We start from the raw sequence: 23939 nt of genomic DNA on the forward strand, positions 1-23939 counted from the left end.
TGACCTTTTTTCTACGCTGCATTTTCATTTCTAGAAAATTGATCACTCAACACTATTATTATGATAAAAATATTATCACTCTTTGAAACTAATACCGTATACAACATAACGTACTATATAATCACATTAGGAGCATAATCCGTTCTCCCAGCAAAAACTGAAAAGGTTTGACAAATGTACACCTTGAGATCATATAACTTACCGATCCTATAAGAATCCAAAACCACTCCAGAGAGTCATGGACAATAAAAGGATGGCTAACATAAATAACAACAACAATGAAGGCAGTGACAGACACCAATACGGCATCGTTCTCTTCTTGATTGATCGATGAACCAAGCAACTCTCTTATCTAAAACCCGCTGTGTTCTGTTCTCCCATGACCCATGATATTGTCTATTTCCTTTCATCAAAAGATGTGTATGTACAGGACGATGGGATAGGGATTTGGGCTGACGATTCTCAGAGCTACACACACTTACAAGGCTATGCGAGCCTCTGTTTTATTGGATCGGAGTTGCGTCTTCTCTGGTTTTGGGCAGATTTTTCCTCCACTACATTTTGAGATGTTGTCGTGAGTTTTGCTCGATTGCCTTTAGCTGTCTGAGATCCTAAGGATTTTCCTGCACAAGAATATTCACGATATAGACTTAAAAGAACAATGGGAACGGGCGGATTGATTTGAGGCTTGGTCAAACTCTCCATTGGAAGATTAGATCAGATTTGTGGGTTATACTAAAACTTAGCCATCCTAGTCTCTACATTGTGGCTTGTATCTTTATGACTATGCAAACTGATTCTCTTATCGCTATCAGCATGTTGATAAAACTATTGTCTCAATTATTAAAATGGAAATGGAAACCTGTTTCCTAGGCATAGAGAAAGAGAGAGAAATCTTACCACTGTTTGGCAGAGATAGCCGTTCCTTTGACGATCTATTTGGCTCTCTTGATCTTTCTTTCGGATTGCTGTGAGATCTTGGACCAGCACCAGGCCTTGAGTTAACTTCTACAGCAAGATCATCTTTAGCAGGCTTTGACTTAGCCTTGGATACCACTGGAATGCTTGACGATATTCCAGGAGAAGATGAATTACCATCCGACTGACATGGGCCGGTCATCTGACTTGAAATACCAGACACAAGATTTGAAGTATTTGGCACCTTGCTCACACTTTTCATCTGCGTTTTGGGCACATTCTCAGACTGCTCCATGCTGTTTTCACCTAATTTCGCATCATCCCTGAGGTTACTGTCAAGAAACCGGTTCTCCCATGGACGCACAGCCATCCATCTTTCCAACCAGTTCCATCCCCAGTTGTTTTTGTCAGGTTGAAAGCCACTGTGAGCAGATAACTGCCGAGTTCCTGCCTGCCACTACAAGAGAGAAAATCTATATGTAAGAAAAAGATACATTTAAGCCACTAGGAAAAAAACATCACGGGACATTATTAGAGGGGCTGGGATGAAGCCTCAGGGAAACAAAATGGCCACATTGGTCCAGCAAAATAAGCAGTCCATTAATAGACTGCTGCAGGAGAAAGTTAAGAAAACCCGACAAAAAAAAAAACACGCAGCTTCAGTTTGCAATCCGTAGTGCTTGGTTAAAAATTGATCCTATGAAAGAGAACCCACGACAACCACACAGACTATTCAGGGTTAACAATTCAAACAATTACTTCTTAACTAGAATAGTGGTTGTGAGTAACCTGGTGAGTCAAAGCATATGCCATAGCCCTCTCACGCTTAGCTGCAGCTTCCTGCCTCTTTAGCAGCTTGGCTTGGATTTGTTCAACAGATCCAATGCTATCACACCAACCTTCCTGAGAGATGATAACACATAGTCAACTTGAATGTAAATTAAAGGTCAACCACAAGATAGAAAAAAAATACAAAGTTTGTAAACAACTGAGACAAGTGACAGTCACCTCTATTTCTCGAACTCGGGCTTCATCTGCTAGCTGTTGCTGAAGTGTCTGCTGACCCGTTTCACTTTCCAATTCCAAGGCGAGACGAACACGTCTTGCGCGTACACGAGCCTGAACTCTTACCAACGCTTGCATGCATCGAAGCGTTACAGCAGCTTGTTTTCTCACAGCATGTCCTCTAACAAGGGCTTGAAGTCTAACCAATCCCTTCAACGCTCGTAAAGCCCTTCTAGCCTAAAAAAATGTATCATCTTGCTTATCAATCCACTCTTCTTTTAAAACCAATGAACTATCATCACTAAACAATAACTAAAGCATGCAATAAATATTACTATAAAAAGATCAACTCCATAAGGCGAATTGATACCAGAAATCCCCGATAAGCTGTTTGGATACGCGTTGCAGCCCGATTTTCCCTACTACGTTCTTCATAAGCTACACCCCCATATGACTGTAGTGAATTTGAAGTAGAGACCCCAGTATCAATCATACTACGCGTATTGGACTCTTCAAATCCATCTTGAAATTTCTCAAAGTCGAAATCAACTGAATTCTTTCTCCCAAACCTACTCTTGGACGCAACCTTCACCTTCATCAGTTAAACAAACACAGAAATGAACCAACATTGGCATAATTAAGACAAAAAGAGAAACTCTTGTAATAATCTTTCCTTGAAGTACTCACATTTTCATCTTTCTTTGAGGACTTAGACTTATCAGATTTAGTAAAACCAACCAATGCTTTAATCCATCTCCCTGAAGCTCCCATTGTATCTCAATTCCAACGATCAGCAACATAAAACAACACAAACCTGCAAAATTGCGGATTTAGAAACTGAATTATTCAAAACAGTAAAGCTTTCTCCTTTTTGATAAAAAAAAAATACAAACAAAAAAAGGAAACTTTAATTGAATTCACTAAATTCTCCTGACAATGTTGGATCATAATATTCAAAACCAAGAATTTAGTAATGAACACTAACAAAAAATCAAAACTTTGCAAAATTGAGAAACGAAGAGACACATCAAAAGAAGCAAAATTCAAAAACTTTTACCGGCGGCGAAGGAAAGATCGGCCGATGAGATCTTTAGAGAGAGTGAGTGACGACGACTTGGTGATCTTTTTCTTCAGTCAGTGAGCGTCTTTCTCGGCTACTTTACTTATTTTCTCTCACTACAAAAAGAAAAAGGTCCATTCTTTATTTTCTCTCTCTAGGGGATATACAGATAGGTAGGAATTGACTTATTATCGTTTCGTTTTCCCTCTCCTCTCTCAGATACGATTGATTGAATGATAGATTAGATTGCACGCCGTACGCGTGCTATATTGTTCAATTTGTCAGCGTTTTTTACCTCTAAAACGGCACGCAGTTTTTTAGTTTGAAGTATGTTTTAATTCTCTTTAATTAATGCATGCATTTATATGTGTAACTCTCATTGCAGTCTGATATTCTGAATGAGAAGACAAAATAAGTTGACGTGTCACCTGATTATATGATGTGACTTCTTTTTTTTGGTGTGTATTATATGATGTGACTTTTAGTTGTACTGTTGGATCATTATTTTATTCCAAAAACATGGTTTTATCTTTATTTAAATTTATAATTATAAATTTTCTTTTACTTCTGTTAGACGCTAACAACTATCGCATGGTTATGTAATAATCTTTTCAAAACTCGTATATTAAAAATTTATAAAAAAACTATTCCCCTACTAGCTTGTTTGGAATATGTGATCAAATTTGGCTATTTTTTTCTGCTAGTTGGCCTTGTTGGTGTGTTTTTAATGTAGGAAATGAGATATAGAAAGACAGAAAACATACAAATAAGAAGAAGTTAGATTGAAGGGAGTGTTTTTTTTCTTAACTTCTGATTGTTTTCTTAAACATATCGGAGGATAAAAATAAGTTTGAGAAATATAACTTGTATCATGAGTAATTTACTGTAGGTGTATCTTAGTCAAATACACAAAGGCTCATGTTAGCATTTACAAGTGAATAGGTTTACGATAGTCATTAGGTTACGATTACTTGTATATAAGAAACACATTGTACACTTTTTACATTTAATGAGAAATGTTAGCTTTCTTAATCACTCTCTCTCTCTATCTTCACATTTCTCTTTTGTGTTCTTGAGCTAATGTTGAAGAAGAAGAGTTTGTTATGGTATTAGAGCATTCACGATCATAGATGCTTCTTCGATTGAGCTAAATTCTCATTCATCTTTTTTTTTTCTTTTTGATTTCGCTTGCATCATCGCGATTCTTGTTGTTGATATGATAGGTTAGCTAATCTTTTTTTGGTGTAAATGTTAAATTTTATACCATTTTCAATTTTTCTGTTGCATACAACTTATTAATCAACTTAAATGGAAAGAAAACGACAGACAGAAAAATTTAAACAAAAAAGATACACAACCAAAGTAAAAAGCAAGAAGAGAAAAGGAGGAAGAGTCCAGAGAAGGAAGAGAGAGCAAGCGATCACGGAGAGAGCGATCAATCGGTTTGCGGATGGCTGAGACTGTACTAATTGATTCCAAGGTGAAGATGCGGGAGGTGCGTTCCTTCCAAATAGTGTAAATAGACGCGGGAGTTAGGTTAGCTAACTTGTCTACAACTTGATTGTATTTTCGAGGTATCACTGTAAATATAATGTTAGTAAAACAATCTGTCCAACTGCAGATATTAACGAAGAGATTCTTCATAGTTGTATTTTTAGATCGATTGTGGAGAAGGCCATTTTTAAACTATGCAATCAGCTTCCATTATAAAGTATGTAAAGAGCAATTCATTTATGTGCATTAGGTGGAGTAAATATTTTACTCTATTTTTGTTCATTTTAAATTTTTTTCAAGCAGAAAATATATAAACATTCTAATTGTTTTTTTTTTTTATTGTTTTGACTGATGTAAAAAGAAAAGAACCTTTTATTTGTATTTTTTCTTTCCTAGCTAGTTAGTTGCTACTACACCAGTTATAACCAAACGATTTTTTTTCTATTTTATTAATAAAAACAAAAATAATTGTAAATAAAATGACTCAATGACACGTCACTAGTAAAAATCAAATGGGGAAAAATGTCGTTTTATCTCCCAACTTTCAAAAAGTGGCCAATCAATACGTCAACTTCATATGTGGCCATTTAAAACATGAAATAAACGTTGACTAACGTATGAGACATGGAACTTCGTTGACCAGGCCAAAATAGACATGCCGTTATCAGTCGTTAACGGAACTTCTAACGCCCGTTATCACCCGTAACGACTCTGTTAATCAACTTTCAAATTGTGGCCATTTTAAACATCAACTTCATATGTGGCCATTCAAAACATGAACTAATCGTTGACTAACATTTGAAACATTAGAATTCGTTGACCAGGCCAAAGTAGACATGTCGTCATCATTCGTTAACTGAACCTATAACATCCGTTATCACCCGTTAACGACACTGTTAGTATGTCCAAAAAGATTTTTCCCAAATGAAAACACCAAATCCCCAAATCTATTTCTACAACAGCTCAAACAAGATGAATAGTCCTATTATCTCTATCTGCATTTCAGAAAAGCTACATTTAGTCTAGGCCTGGGCATAATACCCGAACTCGAAGAACCGAACCGAACCCGACCCGAAAAATCCGACCCGAACCCGAACCCGAAGTTTTAAAATACCCGAACGGATTCTAAACTTGACAACCCGAAAAACCCGAACCCGACCCGAACTCGAACCCGAACAAGTACCCGAACATACCCAAAATATAAGTACATAGTTATAATATATTAGTAATATTTATACTTGTAATAACCTAAGTGCCAAAATTATTCGGATGTTAAGATATTCGGGTGTTTTAGCTACTTTGGGTTAGATTCGGGTTAAAATATTTGGGTTTTATAGATTTTTTGATTATTTTTCAAGACTTTGCATAGGTCGGATACAAAATTTCTAATATTTGGATACTTTGGGTAAACCTGAATCCGAACCCGAAATACCCGATCCGAACCCGACCCAAACCCGAAGTTTTAAAATACCCGAATGGATCTTAGTTTTCTAAACCCGAAAAACCCAAACCCAAAAAACCCAACCCGAACCCGACCCGAATATCCGAACGCCCATGCCTATTTTAGTCCTATGATGGGTCTACAAGTTTGCTTCCATGATTCCTTTTTAGATTTAAAACAAATATATAAACAATGTTTGCTTCCAATTACTGGCTCTACGATTGTCTATATATCAAACCATGTCCTTGGATTATGCTTTAAACAAAAAATTTGTCCTGATTTTCTCTTGATTATTTTCAAAACGACGTCGTTTTGGATATACTAACAGAGTCGTTAACGGGTGATAACGGATGTTATAGGTTTTTTTAACGAATGATGACGACATGTCTATTTTGGCCTGGTCAACGAATTCTCATGTTTCAAATGTTAGTCAACGATTAGTTCATGTTTTAAATGGCCACATATAAAGTTGATGTTTAAAATGGCCATAATTTGAAAGTTGATTAACAGAGTCGTTACGGGTGATAACGGGCGTTAGAGGTTCCGTTAACGACTGATAACGGCATGTCTATTTTGGCCTGGTCAACGAATTTCCATGTCTCAAACGTTAGTCAACGTTTATTTTATGTTTTAAATGGCCACATATGAAGTTGACGTATTGATTGGCCACTTTTTGAAAGTTGGGAGATAAAACGACATTTTTCCCAAATCAAATGGAACTCGAAGAGAGTTAAATAATAATAGGGTACTAAGAAGATATTAACCATCATCCTCTGTTCTTAACCAATCTCAGCTCTGCTTCTCAAAAAATCCAGGATTCTTCAGATTCTTCTCCTTTGATCTCCTCTCTATCTGTTTCTTCGATCCGGTGTAGGAGAAATGGTCGTTATCAACAGCCTCCGACGCTTAGCGCGTACCACTCAGGTTCTTCAACTTCTTTACTCGCTTCATAATCTCATTATCCCAATACATGATCTTCGATTGCATCATCAGACCCTAGAGAAATTTAACCAAAAAAATTTCGTGAATGTTTTGCTTAGTAGATCAGAAGAACATTGGGAAAATAAAAATTGAACCTTTTTTCAAACACCAAATTGACCTGGATCAGGGTGAAAAAAGGTCATGTCTTTTTGAAAGTTATCTTTTTTGGAGATTCTCCAGTAATCAAGGAACAAACTTTTCCTTATTATGTTTCAATAAAGTGGAACAAGTCTCTTGTGGTGAATCATATTCTTATAACAAAGAGATATATTTGAAGAAATTCTGTGGAATTTGAAGAGATGTGATTCGTAGTGCTAATATTATCTCAACTCTCATTGCAGGTTAATTTGCAGAGTAGGTATGCCACTTGCATGTCTGGGAACTCTACTTCCAGGAGGATCTTCACTACTGAGGCATCACCTGAGAAGCTAAACTCTGCTGGGTGAGTCATTTTTAATGCTTCTAAGCGTTTTACTTTTATAGAGACATGAATTTAGTGGTGATGTTTTCTTTCTGAGTAGGTCTAAGGGGCATGATATGCTTGCACCTTTTACTGCTGGGTGGCAGAGTACTGATTTAGATCCCTTGGTCATTGCAAAGTCTGAGGTACATATAAAAAAAAAAAAGTCTTTTTTCTTTTTCTTTTTGATCAACTGTGACATTTTTCTTTCGTTTTTTAATGTTTTACAGGGAAGTTATGTGTATGATGCCAATGGGAAAAAGTATCTTGACTCTCTCGCTGGTTTATGGTGTACTGCCTTAGGTATTCTTCCTTCTATTACTATACAAGTTTCTTGATGTTTTGACTTCTTACATACCTGCAAGTGTTAGCATTGTGTCATTGATATCTGAAATTTTGCAGGAGGAAATGAGCCGCGGCTTGTTTCTGCTGCTGTTAAGCAGTTGAACACCTTACCGTTTTACCACTCCTTTTGGAACCGTACTACTAAACCTTCTCTGGTACTCAAGACTTTTCCTTTTGGTGTCATTTTTATTATCTTTTCCTACAGTGTCCTGCTACTTTCTGTGTGCTGTTCAGACTCAGAGCAGTATATACTTGATGGGTTATCAATGATAATTTGAGCACTGTGATGTTTTCCCTATTAAACAGGATCTTGCTAAGGATCTTTTAGAGATGTTCACGGCCAACAAAATGGCCAAAGCATTTTTTACAAGCGGTGGATCAGATGCCAACGATACTCAGGTTTCTATAATTATACTTCAAACCTTGATCTCCTGTTTTCTAAGTTGTCGACCTATAAGAGTTGTTTATGTATCTTCTGTATGTATAATGCAGGTCAAGCTGGTTTGGTATTACAATAACGCACTTGGAAGGCCTGAGAAGAAAAAATTTATCGCGAGAAATAAATCGTGAGATAGGATATTTGATTGTCATTTTCCCTGTCTGTTTTTATAAGATCTGAGTGCGCTTATAAGTGCGGTGTTGTCATATTCAGGTACCATGGCTCCACTCTAATATCAGCAAGTTTGTCCGGGTAGGATAAAAGTTCCTCTGATATTCTTTTTAGAAGTGTTTAAGATTCTTTCTTTTCCCTAACAAATTTAATTTGTCGTTCCAGCCTTCCACCGCTGCACCATAATTTTGATTTACCTGCACCATTTGTGCTGCACACAGATTGCCCTCATTATTGGCGTTTTCATCTTCCAGGTATGAATGATTCTCACTTCCATTTTAAACAGTAAAAGTAATGTGTTATTGCAACTTTTGAATTGTTTGTTCAGGTGAAACGGAAGAGGAGTTCTCAACCAGATTAGCCAAGAATTTAGAGGATCTAATCATCAAAGAGGGACCAGAAACTGTAAACTTCTATAGTTACTTACGCAAATTTCGGACTTTATGCATTAAATATGATGTTGGCATCTCAGTCTAACAGAAATGTCTTCTTAATAGATTGGTGCTTTTATAGCTGAACCAGTCATGGGTGCTGGGGGTGTGATACCTCCACCTGCTACCTACTTTGAAAAGGTCATTTTCGGAAACTTTGTTGGTACTAAGTACAACTAGCATGATATTGGGCTCTTTTTGCCGTTTCATTTTGTTTATCCGAGTGTTTTTTCTCTTTCTGTGCTGCAGGTCCAAGCTGTTGTTAAGAAGTATGATATCTTGTTCATTGCTGATGAGGTATGTGCATATCTTATTGAACCATGTTTACTATCAGTCCACACAGGAAGAAGAAGATCAAGAAGAAGATGTATCATTATCCGTTTTTAATTTGTTTGGCCTTTTAGGTGATATGTGCATTTGGAAGGCTCGGGACAATGTTTGGCTGTGACAAATACAACATTAAGCCAGATCTTGTGAGCCTAGCTAAGGTGAGATTTTGCAAGCTGATTAGTGATTAGTAGCTTTTTTTTTTTTTTGTTGGCAAATTTCCCCTGACATGTTTTAAATGTTATTAATTTGCAGGCACTGTCTTCAGCATATATGCCGATTGGAGCCATTCTTATGAGTCAAGAAGTGGCAGATGTCATTTATTCTCAAAGCAACAAGCTAGGTACTTTTGTAAACTAATTAATGGTCACCGCAGTAATATTCCAATGTTCTGATATTAATGCTGGTAAAAAATTCTATATTTCAGGTATTTTCTCGCATGGATTTACTTATTCTGGTCATCCAGTTTCATGTGCTGTAGCAATCGAAGCGTTAAAGATATACAAGTAAGTTTGTCACTTTGCTCGTTCATGCAAGTGAGCCAGTTTTTAGATTGTGATTTGCCAAAAACATCAAAACCTGTCACACAGCTGATAAAGTTTCTCGTTCCTCTATTCTTACTGCACTTTTTTGACGTTCATATTCATATTACAGGGAGAGGAACATACCAGAGTATGTCGCCAAAGTTGCCCCAAGGTTTCAAGATGGACTTAAAGCTTTTGCCTCTAGTAGTCCTATTATTGGAGAGGTACAATTTCTCTTGGTCCTTTACTTACCAGATTTTATTCAATAAGAAGTATTTTACTGAGGACATTATGCGATGGTTATCAGATAAGAGGAACAGGTTTGATTCTCGGGACTGAGTTTGTAGACAATAAATCCCCAAACGAACCATTTCCACCAGAATGGGGTAAAAAGATCTCTCTAATGACCAAACATTAAAGTCTCTTTTCTCCTACACTCACTTACCTTGCTACACCAATTTCAATTGATGTTTACAGGTGTTGGCGCATACTTTGGAGCCGAGTGCCAGAAGCGCGGGATGTTAGTCCGTGTTGCAGGTGATAGCATAATGATGTCTCCACCGCTCATTATCTCACCTGAAGAGATCGATGAGGTAAAATGTCCCAATCTTGAGACATTAAGATAGCTATTGTCTGCTAAATCTTGCGACTAATTCACTGAAACTCTCTCTCTCTCTCTCTCTTTCGTTTAGTTGATTTCTATCTATGGGAAAGCATTGAAGGCAACGGAAGAGAAGGTAAAAGAACTCAAGACTCAGCACAAGAAGTGAGAAGCAGAGTTCAAATGATGTTGATGAAAATGTTTTTTTTAGATTCTCAAAGTTTGGATCTTTTGTTTTTAACACACAAGTCTTTTAATAAGTGCATTTTAATGAGAGATAAACAATAATGGGACATCGCACGATGTGATCAAAAATCATCTAACCAACCCAAATATGCAGAGACATTGACTATAATTGTTTGCAATGCTAACTGAGACAGGAACTGTGAAAGATTCTTCTCAGACTGTGACAACCATAGACCAATCCGAACCGGAATGGCTCATAGACTTTTTGGTCCAAAACTTCAACAATAGCGAAGCTCTTTTGAATAGTTAACTAGGATCGGACCCGCGGTCCACCGCGAGAGAATATTGGTTTACATACGTTGCGTTTAATATTGTGTGTGTTTTTTAGTAGAACGAATCGTGTAGTATACTTATAAATATTCATAATAACGAAAATGTTTTTTAGTAGAGAAAATGTAAAATTGTTTATAAATATACCCATCGTATTAATTATGATTTACAAAATAGAATTTTGTGTTTTAAAATTCTAAAGTTAGATGATTCATGGGAATTAAAGCAGTCAAAATAGGTCAAAAACCGCGGGTCGAGCCCACATCATCTCACTATGGGGCAGATTTGGGAAAATATATTAAACCCGCAAATAAACGGGTCACATGGATTAATTCGCAGTAGGTCATAGGTTTAATCGGTTTTCATCCGCGGGTTGGCGGATCAGCCCGCATATTAGTATTTATTGATAAAATTATAATTTATTCAACATGTGGTAATTTAAACAAACTTTTAATAGTATTTTTATTTATTTATTTATTTTATTAGTATTTTAAATTTTGGTTACTTTAAAATTATTTAAACAAAATCCATGTACAATTCCACAAATCCGCATACATTCGCGGGACGGTTTTGTATTTCATATATGCTACCCGCGGGTCGTGCGAATCGACTAACTACAAGTCAAAATATTTTTTGTCTATCGCAAAACGGACTTAACGGGACCAATCAACTCGCTTTGACAGTTCTAATGAGAATATTATTTAGTCATACAACAAAATGAAGTTTGGACATAGTAATAATAAAATATGTATCTTATTTGTTAGATGAGAGATTGAAAGATGAAGTATAATGATTAAAACAGATGGATTATTTGTGATAAATTTTCTAGAAATCTTTAGAAGCAAATAAAATATCTTTCAATTAATGATAATTGGCTAAAATGAGCGAAATTAATGACAAAAACGTTGATTGTTATGGAATTAGTCCCAAAAATATATGAACAAATTTATTATACGTAATTAATGTATAATATTGTTCGGAATATGCTTTTATTATTAGTTATCATAAGTACAATCAGATTTTATTTGATTTCCATAAATATTTGATTTTATTTCGATTTTTCATTATTAATTCGAATTTATATTCCAAAAAAAATTCAAAGATCCGATTTCAGAATTTCGGGTTAATTTTCTGATTTTAACCCGACCCATTTTCATTTGTACTTCTCTTTTAATAGTATAGAGATTTATATAACATTGAGAAAAAAAACGATCAAGGGATTAAGAGAGTTTCTTGATTGGAGAACATCCATTATCATGGAACGCGATCAAATCAGCCTGGATTTTGGAATCAAGATCGAGGGCGTTTTTTATTTGCTTCTCTTCTTGATCTTCTCTCCCTTGAACTTAGAGAAGTCTTGAACCCAACTTCATTTTCCGAGTCGTACACATCTTTAAACGATTTCTGCGCGCGCACACACACACACACATGAATTTTCTTAAAATCAATTGTTGAGGAATAACGGTAAGACCACAATAGCAGTTAAAATGACACCGAACAAGATTGTGATCTTGATAGGCTATATTTATCTACTCTAAGAAATTAAGGAGCAGTTTCATAACAACACGAACCTCTCTGATCTCGGCAAAGCTAACGGCATAGAAGGTTACGACGGAGACTGCGACAATTCCAAGAACAGGGAGTGCGATATGACTTAGCCCTTCCATTTTCTTCTCTTCTCTGAACCAAACTTTGAAGATAAGGCTCTTGTGGATAAGGGCTCTTTATATAGTATCTGAATTCAACTCTCTCTTTTTTTTCACTTATCCTTTTAAAGACTCAAGATTAGCTTATGTCCAAACAATATTATTTGGACAAGAGAGAGAGAACGAAAGAGTACAGTGTTTATGAAACAATTAAAAATCTGAACTTAAAAGCAAGTAACAATCAACATCTCTAAAATGGTTTATGTTCTCACTACCATATAAGAAATACATGCTGAGTAAGAAGAAGAATCATGTAATTATTAGTTTCTGGGATACAACTTAAAACTGGTAAAGACTTCTATTTAATAACACAAATCAAATCCTAATGATGATTACAGAGAGAGGTGCAAGTTCAAGTGAACAGATTCTCCGAATAACCACCTTCGTAACTCGCTTCCTTTTCACCTTTGAATATATCTGCATCATCGAAACCTGATCACATTTCATTCAAAACACTTTTTAACAACTTCTCTCACACCAACATATTGGTCAAGATATTCACAAAAACTAGATTCTGCGAAGCTTTTACCTGAACCCAGATCTTCTGTTTCGTCGATAACAACAGCTACTTCTTCTGCCCTCTTGATGAATTCGAGTGACTTCCAGTCTGAGCTTCCATTTCCTTCTATACAAACTTGGTTTCTTGAAACCCAGTCTTCAAGAACTTCCATGTTGCTGTGTGATAACGGGTCTACAGTGTCATCTCCGCTGCTTTCGCTGCCCCTAGAGGAGACAGACAGATAACCATTTAAGTTCTGTTTTGAACAAAGACGGTGTAGTAATCGAGAAGAACAAAAGATTGCAACTTACAGTCGTCTGAGGCGCATGTTGTACTGAACAAATACAAGATCGCTAAGCCGTTGTCGCTCAATGGAGTTCTTTGATTCATATATTTGCGAGATTAGTGTCAGGTTTCTCCCTGAGCCAATCGATGAGCTGCATGTCTGACTCAGAATGCGTATCGCAAAACGTGACAGGTTCAAGCAGCTTTCTCCATATGTAGACCACCATTCAGCTACATGAATCAAACATTTTTAAGTACTTACAAAACACTTGAACATATGAAATCTTTATGAGATTCAATTAATAAGAAGAAAAAAATGGCATACCTGGAAGCATTGTGTCACGAGCTCTGATTGCTAAATTCCTTCCGAAAATACCAACAGCATTCTTGTATGAGTTTATGTCCTTAATGACAATATCTTGAATGTTGACATCAGGGACCAATTTCTCTATGCAATCAACAACAGCTAAATGGATCTCACTACGCATTTCTTCGTCGATGCTGTAGAAAAACTTTGGGTTCAGATAGAAACCAGCGGCATGCAAAGGTTGCTGCAACCACCACCTATCTATAATTTTCCAGTAGACTATGTAATCCTCCCTGTGAACCAGATGTGTCTTAATTGCTTCCTTTGCTCGGTACACTGCTGCATAGACATACCCCATTGCAGGCTTCCTTTCAGAACAAACTATCCTCAAAACCCGCAAAATCGGAGCAGATATATGGTTTGCCAATGTTAATGCCTTCCAGAAATTCTCATCATTGATAGTCTCAGTCATTGCTAATCCACCTGCTTCCTTCGAATATGAACAATCGTTCCACTCGGATGAAGTAACCATGGCCTGCAAATGGGGTTTAAGATCGGCAATTCTTCCCATTGTTGTAAAATTTGTGGCGGAACTGGTAAAGGCTGGTTGCACAATATCATTGCCATAAGTGAATTTCCTCACAAGATTCAAAACACCACTGTGATTGTAAATAATTCTTGTGACAGTTCGAGCTTGTTCGATAATTTCTCTTATCCAGTCCATCTTCCCAAATTCTTCAAGCATCTTGTCTATGCAGTGTGCAGCACAAGGTACCCAGTATAGAGAAGGATACACATCCATCAACTTTTTCCCCGCAGCAGCGTAATGATCTTCACATTTGGTAATAACTTGAACAACATTGGTATCGCCTATCTCTTCAACTACCTCCTTAAGTAACTCATACAACTTATCCTCAGAATCTAATATCTCCGATGCGTCAACGGATTTCAGAAACACTACTTTCTCGGGACAGTAAACCAAAAACTTAAGGATCATCGGGCCTTCGTTGGAGTTCAATTCCTGAACTAAAACAGAACATCCTGTCCTCTTCCACAGAGTTTTGCATTCATCAATCTCTTTCTTCACTTCCTCTACACAACTCTTCAAAATCCAACCTCTGAGGTCTTCATGAGTGGGAATAGAAACACCAAATCCTCCAGAAACAATCGAATCGATAAACGTTTGGAAATTAACAGAATTAGCCGCATCAAAATCAGCTCCAATATCAAAGAGAAACCGTCCCATCGCCATATGAACTGTTTTTTCGCGGTCTTTTGAAGACGGATGCACAATGTTCTTCACGCTACTAATAGCCACAGGAATCAAATTGTCCATATCTCGATCAATCAAATCACTCATATTGCTCACACCACCAACCTCAACATTAGCCAAATCATTCCTCTCAACATTCTTTCTACTCCTGTAAGTTCTCTGTTTCGTCCTCCCCGTGCTTTGACCAGCTACGACATCCGAACTCGGCGATTTAAACCCGTTATTCACATCAGAAGGAGCAACAACCTGAGTCTCAACTTCACAAGGAGGGAAATAAGCTATAGGCAATGGTTCAGGACTCGATTTACGTCTCTTCCTCTGACGTCTCACAGTACCATCAATACACTGCTGCAAGTAAAGACGAACCTCTTCAGGAACTTGATCACAGATCGTACCTTGTCCTTTCTTACCAGCAAGATGTTCCTTAACTCTTGTAATACCACCTCCTTTAAACATCTTCCGACAGTAAAGACATCTCATCTGAACTCGATCTCCATATTTGTAAACTTCACAGTGTTTCCACGCACTGTCTTGTTTCTGTGGTGTAAGAGCTACAGGCTCCAAATCTGAATCCATCCTACAAACTCGTACCAAAACAAAGAACCCATGAATTACATTGCTGAATTCAAAAACCCTAGATCCTCTAATCAAACATTACTACGAGATCAACATAGAAGAAGAACTCAGCTGCATAAAAAAAGCTCTCAACTTTCGCAAAAATTTTCATTGATTATACAAATCGGATTATATTGAATCAAACCCATCAAAGCAAAAGCTTTAAAAACGCGAAATTCTAAAACCCAGCGCACCAAAATCGTAAATTTATGAGTTTTTGAATAATCGTAAGAACAAAGAACGAACCTTTTTGGTTTGCAGGTTTGTGACCGGGTTTTGGTTACGGGAAGAATCGGTTCGGTAAAAAACTTGATAAAATTACGGTATAAGGACTTCGGTTTTAGGGAAGAAGAAGGTGGAATCGACCGGAGAAGAAGACTTTAAATCTGAGAGCGACGGAGGAATGCAATGTCGCAGAAAATTTTTGAGATGACCCGGCTCGTTAGGGTTCGAGAGGAGAAGAAGTTGGGCAGCTTTTCTGGTTTATAAAAACGACAATTTATTTATTTATTTTTCTTCTAAAATAAATCTCTTGATTTGGCTTAAACTTGTTTTTGTGGTTAAATCGGTTTTAATTTTAAGGACTAAAGTCGTGATTTGTATAAAGTATAAGGTCTGACATGATGATAAGTGACTTTCTGTGGGGTATATTCTAATTTGTCTTTTCAAACATAGAAATGATTTTGGGTCAAAAATATTGGATGAGATTGTATAATCTAGAGATATTTATTGTTTTTCAAAGTCTTATCATAAATTAATTAATTAAGGTAAAGTTGAATAATAAAATACAATTTTTTCATTTCATAAATTAATATAACTTTTTTTTAGTTATTACATTTGTTACTTGATTTTTTTTTTAAGTAAAAACATTATTATTTTGGATTCTTTTTTTTTGACAATGTGTTATTAGATTTTAAATTCAATTATGATTTTAGCTATGTAGCTTTTTATAATTAAAATTATTTTAAAATTAAAAAATTGTTATATTCGTATTCTTGAAAGAAAATTCCTTGCTCTACATCTTAGTACATATTTCTTTTTTGTTATTTTTCAGAAAATTCATAAGTAATGGATTAATGTTTAAACCAAAAATCTTCATCACCTCATAGCAACTTAGACTTTCCCTGAAATTCAATTTAACATAAAATAAATGTTAAGATAATATGATAGTGAACAATGAAGTGACAAAATGATCGTGGTCTAATGGTTTCATGTAGGCTTAGACCAAGAATAAATCAATGATCTTTTTGTTCGCATTGTTGCTTGCTATATATCTGAAATTCACCTTCTTGTTTCTGTCTCCTTACCTGAACCCATAAATAATTTCTACTATATTTGTTTTAAATCATCAAATGTGAACAAAAAGATGATTGATGAATTAGATGTGACGCAGTAGTTTGATTATGTAATTTTCTTGGCTATTGCTGATGTTAGATTGACTCGATGTGTTGTTGGCTATTGATTATGTAATTCGTCTGCTATATTTGTGTCAACTCATCAAATGTTGAGAGGATCTTCTTCTGTGTTTCTTTCATTGTGATATTTATACAATGGTCGTATGCTTTTTTAAGAGTTAGAAATATTTGTACAGAAATTAAAAATCACATAATAGTTTTCATGCTCATATATCGCAATAAGTCTCTATGATTGAACATGGAAAAGAAACAACTAATACAAAGTCAGTCCCTTCCTATGCAAACTCTTTACCATATCCTTCGTGTTATGTGATCGATAAACTACGAATCACACAATCTCGTCATCTTTTGCCACACTCACAACAAACATTTAACATTACGAAATTACTTCTCCAAATTTTCATAGGAGTCGCATAACTTTCTCCAAGGAGATTTGGTATATAACTCTAAAGTTACAGAACATACAACTTTGTGTTAGGCACTGCTAAATTACTTCTCTACAATACATCAACTGCTAAATTACTTCTCCTAATTCCTAAACTTTTATATTCATATCCAAGTTACTTTCCAATCTAAACACTCTATTTATAAACACCACAACATCATCATGAAATCGAGAATAACAACTCAAACATGCTTCTAAGAAGCTCTATGTTCCTACAAGTAAATAACAGAGACAAAGGCCTAATCTTGATTAATAGCAAGTAAAGATGATTAAAGCAAAATGATTATCAAAGAAACCCATTTCAATACTCTGAAATTGGAAAGCATCAATATCGCAAATGATCATAAGTAAAAGACAAAAGCCAGAATCAATTCCAAACCAAAATAGTCTTAAACAATAATCCAAACTGATTCTAGAACTAAACAAAATAGATAGTTATAAAATTCGATAAAGATAAAAACTCAAAGATTCTTCTTCAGAACCTGAGCTTAGTAAAGAACCACCTGTTCTTGCCAGTCTTGAACCTCTCCTCAAGCTTAGCCTTAGCTTCCTTAAGAGCAGTCACCTTCTTATCTTTACTCTTAAGAGCATCAAGAGTCGCAACTTCCTTCAGATCTACATCGAGTGTGTAACGTGTAGGCATCAGATGCTGGTAATTCACGAGTTTGATGAAACATTTCACTCGAGACTTCTTCGCCGTCTTCTTCGCTGAGTCTTTGCGGATGACTTTGCTTGGATACTTCTTCAGTCCGGCGACGAGGCAGTGTCCGTAACGACGGTCACTGGTTCCGTCGTCGAAGGATTTGATGATCACTGCCTTCTTACCGGCGTAACGGCCTTGAAGGAGGATCACGGCCTTGTTCTGCTTCAGAAACTTCACCATTGTTTCTTTCTCACACCGCAAAGAAGAAACCCTAATTGTTGAGACGATTGTCTTTATATAGTGTGCTAAGTAAAACCCTAATTTGATTTGCTCATTTCAAGATCGAATTCGGCCCATCTAAATGAGATGATCCTAAAAGGCCCATATAACTTTCCAATATCATTTTAGGCCCTGAAGCCACCAAATTCGAAATTTTTTTTTTGAACACCATTTTATATGTTTTTTTGGACATCGTTTTATATGTTTTGTAACTTTTGTCTTATAAAACTAAAGTCAAATTTCGTAAGATTCAAATACTACTAAACCCGAAAAGTTCTTGCTTTTCACTTGTGCTTTTTTTTCTAACCTCCTAAACAAAATATCCTCTTGTTTTGCTATCATGTCGTAACTTTTCTACTAGATTTTTTTTTTTGGTGAGTCAAACTTTTCTACTAGATTGATAACCGGAAGTGGAGTCCGTAGAAAATGTTTTTAAAAAGTTTATCTTTTATTGTATTAATTAGTTATATTTCTTTTTTGTTGGTGTTAGTATATAATGTATGTTAATTAGAGTGATTGGATTAAATAGTGTATATTTATTGTTAATTCAATATCGAAAATCATCTACATATTTAAATTAATCACCGTTCTATGCGCCTAAAGTTTATTAATTTAGAAGTTAAATTGTACATTTTGAAATGGTTTTAGTGTGTAACTAGATCATCACCCGTGCTACAGTACGGGTTAAATTTTATTTATTTTAGAATAAAATTATGATATATTATAATAGTTATTGAAAAAATATAATTAGATTTTTGTCAGTTCCTATATATAATATTAGAATAAATATATTTTTTTAAAAAAAATTATACTCATTTATGGATATATTTTTTTAAGATATGAAAACAGAAAATAAAATTATTTTAATAAATTAATATGGTCTGAACAATGAGCTAATTTATATTAACAACCACAAAATGAGATTGCATATAATTCAGTTAGATCAAAAATCAAAATATTATAATGAATCGCTTCAAAAACGTAGATTATTTTTAATTAATTAAGAAAGTTAGCTATTATTTTGAATTAATTTAGGAAATTCTTTTTTCAATTTCTAATTCTTTGGTTGTTGAAATAGAGATTTGTTTGAGGTAACTACGGAATTTACCAATTATTCGTGTAATCGAATATGTTATGAACATATATTATAATATATCAAATTCAACCCGTGCGTGGAGTCTATATTCTTATTTTAGAATCATAATGAAAATATTGCGTGCACAATCTATTATTCGTTATTTCCAAAATTGCTTGCACAATCAAATTTTCAAATATTTCATGGTGTCAAGCGTCAACATTATTTAATCTATCTGATCATATAATCTTAACATGCCGTTTATTTTAAGGATCATAATTTTATATCATATAATATATTACATTTAACCCTCCGCCTACTATAACTATTTTAAATTTATCTTTTTAGAAAATCAAATTAAAGGCTTTATAATTTTTTTTTAACTTTTTAATCTACTAAATATTTATGATATTCATTCAAATATTAAATTAAACTATTTTTAAATTTTCTAAATTAAAATCTTTAAAAATATTTCTTGTAGTATATAAAATTATGAATTTCAAAAAAGAATTATATAAAATTAAATAGAAATATTCAAACAGTTATAAGGATTATAACTCATTTGTTAATATAATATATTATATTTAACCTATTGCCTATTATAAATATTTGTTTTCCAAAAAATCAAATTAGAGTATTTATTGATGATATTCTTGAAAAATATCAAGTAGAACTAATTTTATATGTTGCTAAATAAAATATTTAAAAATCTTATTATTGTATATATAATAATACATTTCAAAAAATAAATGTATGAAATTGAATATAAATATTCAAATTCTGACCTGTTACTCAGTCAAAATTTTTGTTGAACTTATTTTTGGTAAAAAGAAATATATTACTCAAATGTGAATTTTTGATCCGTTAAATATTTTTCTTCATAGATTTAACAATTTATATTTGTTTTAAAAATTTGAAATCTTGGCATAAGCAGAAAAAATTTACTTTTTTTTTTGTTATATGGATGATATGATGATTTATTTGTTTTATAAAAATAGAATCATATAAAGATGAGTGTGAAGTATAATGATTAATAACAAATTAATATGGTAAGTTAGATATCAAATCTTATATGTTCATTTTGATTGGTCATTCTTTTTTTTTAAGTTAATAATATATTTTCATTTTTAATAATTAAATTAATTAAATTGCATAAATTAGTATTTGACTTGTTTATCCTTAATGAGCTTAATTAATTTATTCTTGAAATTTTTATCTCTAATGGCATTCGAATGTAATAACTTACAAAGAAGAAGGTTATTAAAGGGTAATTATAAATTGTACTTCCCAAATAATAGTATAGGATGTATATATATGTGAATATGAATCAAATTTGGATAATTTTCATGTTAATGACTAACTATAAACCAGCCTTTATATATTAAATGATTGCTTGGAGTGCCAATAGCATTTGCTTGCTTCACAATAACATCGACATCGGATGCAACATTCCTGTCACGTTTAATATAATCCAAAGACAAACTTATATCATATAAGATTGCTTGAGTAATTACCTGATAAAATTAACCGCAAGGCAACATATTTAAAGAGATACAAACAAACCGGGTTCCCACGGAACAAACTTAATTTGGTTTTTAATAGTCAAAATCGCAGAAGCTGGCAGTCCAACAACAAAGGGAGGTAGACCGCCAGGATCTTCGGTGAAGCAGACGGTCGAGCAACAGATGGAGGTAGACCGCCAAAAGTAGATTGCCAGGATCTTCGGTGAAGCAGGCGGTCAAGCAACACAGAGAGGTAGACCACTGGAAGTAGACTGCCGAGATTTTTGGTAAAGCAGGCGGTCTACTCCTAGCACTCTACCTCTTATGTAGCTGAACCGCATGCTTTATGTGAAGCATTTGTCTTCTTTTATGTTTCTTTGCACCCAAAGTGCCTTTTCCTCCAAACTGTAAAAAAACCTGTAAAAACTCGATAAAGGACTAACCGACTCTAAAAACACACTTTGACTCAATAAAATATATGAAATAAGAAAGAAAACAAAGATTCAAAACCGAAAAAAACAAGTTACATCAATAGAGACGAGGACCCAAAAAAGATAATCACCTTTCGTGTTTATCAATTGGACTATCTCCAAACAAACAATTTGAAGACTATGCGACCAAACCAATTGAAAAAACATGTAAAAATCCGAGAGCATCCATACTAAAAGACGATTGAGAAGATTACAGCTTTGCACATCCATATGTAAAATTTGGCCGTAACACTTTAAAAACACTAAAATCTAATGGCATCTTATGTAATAGTTTACCCTTCATAAAGTTATTTAATATGTAGTGATTCCCAATTAATAGTATATATATATATATATATATATCTGATCACTTAAAAGTTAAGGGGGTGTTATTGGTTCATATTTTACAAGGAATATTTTTGAAGACTTTAATAAAATTATAGAAAGTAATTAAACGAAATATTCTAAACTATTGCTAGAGAGTTTTCAATAATCTTGTTGATTAGTTTTTTAATAATCTTGTAAAGTTTTTCAAACAATCTCTCTATTTTGATGATACTTTTTATGATTTTATTTTGTGAAAAAAAATGTAAAAAGTCATAAACAAATAACATAATTGTAATTTAATTTATTAACAATCATAGATTCTTTTGTTTTAATTGAAACACAAAACTTTTCTTGACTTTATAAAAGTATGATTATAATAACTCTAGATTTATGAAAATTTTAGATTACCTTTTACAAATCTTATTAATAACACCAAACTTTGACAAACTTTCAAACAAATAAACTTAAAAAATGCAATTCTTACAAACAGATTAAGAAAAATATATCTTGAGACTTAAACTCTTAAGTCAATATGACAATAGAACTTATTGATGAATCTTCTATAATTACGTGTTGTTTTTCTGGTTTGTTCAACGACGACTTCAGTCTCATCATCCTGATACGCACGTAAGAAAATTGCAACATGCCGTCAAACAATTGCAACATGCCCCCAAACAACTGCCAATAGACAGATCATTAAAAACAAATTTGAACGCCGGATGAATATCTTGCAAATAATTAACGGATAATTAGAGCTAAACCATAAACATATATATAAAGAAGAAAAAATATGTACCCGCATATCTTGGCTGTTTCTTCGAGGTTCTTGGACTTAGTCTCCGTTGCTACTGCCGGAGGATCACCCACCACCGCATCTCTAGTCGGATAACCAATCGGCGGCGGAGGACTTGTGTACGACGACTCTGATGAAGTCTGTGAAGATCTTTGCACTGTGCCTGCAAAAAGATTAATTAATTATCTAATTGGTGTGTATAGAATAATTGTTCAAGATTATACGTGGCTAAAAAAGATTAATTATACGTCGGACATTGAACATGATTTTAGAAAATAATAGAAGAATTACCGGAAAAGTCATTGTGCTCGGATTGATTCATTCTGATTTGAGGAGTTGAGGAATGAGGAAGTGAGAATTATGCAGAGAAGAGAGTGTTATGGTTCAATAATTTAAGGAAGACGAATATTAGGAAGTTTTTTTAAATATTCTCTAAAAAAAAGAAAGAAAAGTCAATATTGAACAACAAAAACATCTAACTCATGGACAACTCACGGACGGACCTACCTTAGCCGAGGCAAGCTCATCAATCCTACCGTCAACTTGTGCCACACATATCGCAGAAACCCTTATCTCTCGAATCATGTCTCTAAAGCAACATGGTGAATCACAGCCGAATGGCCTGATGCAGAAATGGCTTTCGTCACGTACATGACGTAAATATTTTAATTTTTATACATTAATTTATTTATTTTTCACAACTATGTGAAAATAATTATAAATGAGAGGGCAGATGAGAACCAACAAAACACTGTTCATTTCTCTCATTTTTACTCGAGCGTGTAACGAGTAGGCATCAGATGCTGGTAATTCACGACCTTGATGAAACATTTCACTATAGATTTCTTCGCCGTATTCTTCGCTGAGTCTTTGCGGATGACTTTGCTTGGATACTTCTTCAGTCCGGCGATGAGGCAATGTCCGTAACGACGGTCACTCGTTCCGTCGTCGAAGGATTTGATGATCACTGCCTTCTTTCCGGCGTAACGGCCTTGAAGGAGGATCACGGCCTTGTTCTTCAGAAACTTCACCATAAGAAACCCTAATTGATGAGATGATTGTCTTATAGAGTGTGCTGAGTAAAACCCTAATTTGTTCATTTCAATATCGAAATTCGGCCCATTTCGAAAATATTTTTTAACACCATTTTATATGTTTTTTCTTGGCCATCGTTTTATTCGTAAGATTTTAGGCCCTGAAACCAACCACTAAACCGAAAATTTTACTTTTTTACTTGTGCTTTTCTTTTAACCTCCTAAACAAAATATCCTTTAATTTTCCATCATATTTTAATTTTTTTACTAGATTGATAATCCGTGTTGGAACCCGGAGAGATAATAATTTCAAAAAAAATATTTTTTACTGTATTAGTTAGTTGTATTATAATTTTTTGTTGGTATTAGTATGCAATGCATGTTAATTGTTATTAGAGTGATTGGATTAAATAGTGTATGTTAGTTTTTAATTCAATATTAAAAATCATCTCGATGTTTAGACATTGATTAATTGTTTTAGGAGGCTAAATAACTTTAAAGTTTAAAATACCTGAAGGCCAGAGGTAACGTTCTAACTTAATTTTTTATTAATTTAGA

At 34.3% G+C, this 23939-nt stretch overlaps 7 protein-coding genes across 11 annotated transcripts; 1 reads left to right on the top strand and 6 right to left on the bottom strand.

The window, feature by feature from the left end:
- Window positions 1-99: 99 nt before the first annotated feature.
- LOC9319415 (protein IQ-DOMAIN 1) lies at window positions 100-3176 on the bottom strand. Of its 2 annotated transcripts, none has more exons than XM_021031045.1 (7): window positions 2981-3176; window positions 2611-2737; window positions 2294-2509; window positions 1927-2160; window positions 1708-1821; window positions 901-1375; window positions 100-623 (listed from the first exon to the last, which is right to left on the bottom strand). In XM_021031045.1, exons 2-7 carry the CDS (start codon window positions 2692-2694, stop codon window positions 487-489), a joined length of 1260 nt encoding a protein of 419 aa, XP_020886704.1. In that variant the 5' UTR covers window positions 2695-2737; window positions 2981-3176; the 3' UTR covers window positions 100-486. The 2 variants fall into 2 exon arrangements, with proteins under 2 accessions (XP_020886704.1, XP_002885486.1); XM_002885440.2 differs by having other exon boundaries at window positions 2294-2515; window positions 2981-3175.
- Window positions 3177-6684: 3508 nt separating this feature from the next.
- LOC9321553 (gamma-aminobutyrate transaminase POP2, mitochondrial) lies at window positions 6685-10542 on the top strand. Its single transcript, XM_021031042.1, has 19 exons — window positions 6685-6842; window positions 7241-7341; window positions 7421-7505; window positions 7590-7662; window positions 7762-7859; window positions 8011-8103; window positions 8197-8270; window positions 8357-8395; window positions 8480-8568; window positions 8643-8719; window positions 8812-8886; window positions 8995-9042; window positions 9150-9233; window positions 9328-9415; window positions 9500-9578; window positions 9727-9820; window positions 9904-9982; window positions 10074-10189; window positions 10289-10542. The coding sequence occupies exons 1-19, from the start codon at window positions 6798-6800 to the stop codon at window positions 10364-10366; spliced, it is 1515 nt and encodes a 504-aa protein (XP_020886701.1). The 5' UTR covers window positions 6685-6797; the 3' UTR covers window positions 10367-10542.
- A 1343-nt stretch (window positions 10543-11885) lies between these two features.
- Window positions 11886-12424, bottom strand: LOC9319416. Its single transcript, XM_002885441.2, has 2 exons — window positions 12285-12424; window positions 11886-12117 (listed from the first exon to the last, which is right to left on the bottom strand). The coding sequence occupies exons 1-2, from the start codon at window positions 12378-12380 to the stop codon at window positions 12004-12006; spliced, it is 210 nt and encodes a 69-aa protein (XP_002885487.1). The 5' UTR covers window positions 12381-12424; the 3' UTR covers window positions 11886-12003.
- Window positions 12425-12561: 137 nt separating this feature from the next.
- LOC110229901 lies at window positions 12562-15894 on the bottom strand. Of its 2 annotated transcripts, none has more exons than XM_021031031.1 (5): window positions 15645-15894; window positions 13529-15360; window positions 13230-13434; window positions 12949-13142; window positions 12562-12836 (listed from the first exon to the last, which is right to left on the bottom strand). In XM_021031031.1, the coding sequence occupies exons 2-5, from the start codon at window positions 15357-15359 to the stop codon at window positions 12772-12774; spliced, it is 2295 nt and encodes a 764-aa protein (XP_020886690.1). In that variant the 5' UTR covers window position 15360; window positions 15645-15894; the 3' UTR covers window positions 12562-12771. The 2 variants fall into 2 exon arrangements, with proteins under 2 accessions (XP_020886690.1, XP_020886691.1); XM_021031032.1 differs by having other exon boundaries at window positions 12562-12851; window positions 15645-15778.
- A 1649-nt stretch (window positions 15895-17543) lies between these two features.
- On the bottom strand, window positions 17544-18195 carry LOC9321554 (60S ribosomal protein L27-2). The gene has a single exon (XM_021031069.1). The coding sequence runs from the start codon at window positions 18139-18141 to the stop codon at window positions 17734-17736; it is 408 nt and encodes a 135-aa protein (XP_020886728.1). The 5' UTR covers window positions 18142-18195; the 3' UTR covers window positions 17544-17733.
- A 3727-nt stretch (window positions 18196-21922) lies between these two features.
- On the bottom strand, window positions 21923-22957 carry LOC9321555 (cysteine-rich and transmembrane domain-containing protein PCC1). Of its 3 annotated transcripts, none has more exons than XM_021031075.1 (4): window positions 22855-22957; window positions 22639-22670; window positions 22351-22510; window positions 21923-22281 (listed from the first exon to the last, which is right to left on the bottom strand). In XM_021031075.1, the coding sequence occupies exons 1-4, from the start codon at window positions 22872-22874 to the stop codon at window positions 22251-22253; spliced, it is 243 nt and encodes an 80-aa protein (XP_020886734.1). In that variant the 5' UTR covers window positions 22875-22957; the 3' UTR covers window positions 21923-22250. The 3 variants fall into 3 exon arrangements, with proteins under 3 accessions (XP_020886734.1, XP_020886733.1, XP_002885489.1); XM_021031074.1 differs by having other exon boundaries at window positions 21923-22232; window positions 22855-22945; XM_002885443.2 differs by lacking the exon at window positions 22855-22957 and having other exon boundaries at window positions 21923-22232; window positions 22639-22789.
- A 160-nt stretch (window positions 22958-23117) lies between these two features.
- On the bottom strand, window positions 23118-23447 carry LOC9321556 (60S ribosomal protein L27-2). Its single transcript, XM_002885444.2, has one exon. It carries the CDS (start codon window positions 23445-23447, stop codon window positions 23118-23120), a length of 330 nt encoding a protein of 109 aa, XP_002885490.2.
- Window positions 23448-23939: the final 492 nt, after the last annotated feature.

This window comes from Arabidopsis lyrata (genome assembly GCF_000004255.2).
Source record: "Arabidopsis lyrata subsp. lyrata unplaced genomic scaffold ARALYscaffold_3, whole genome shotgun sequence".
NCBI lineage: Eukaryota > Viridiplantae > Streptophyta > Magnoliopsida > Brassicales > Brassicaceae > Arabidopsis > Arabidopsis lyrata.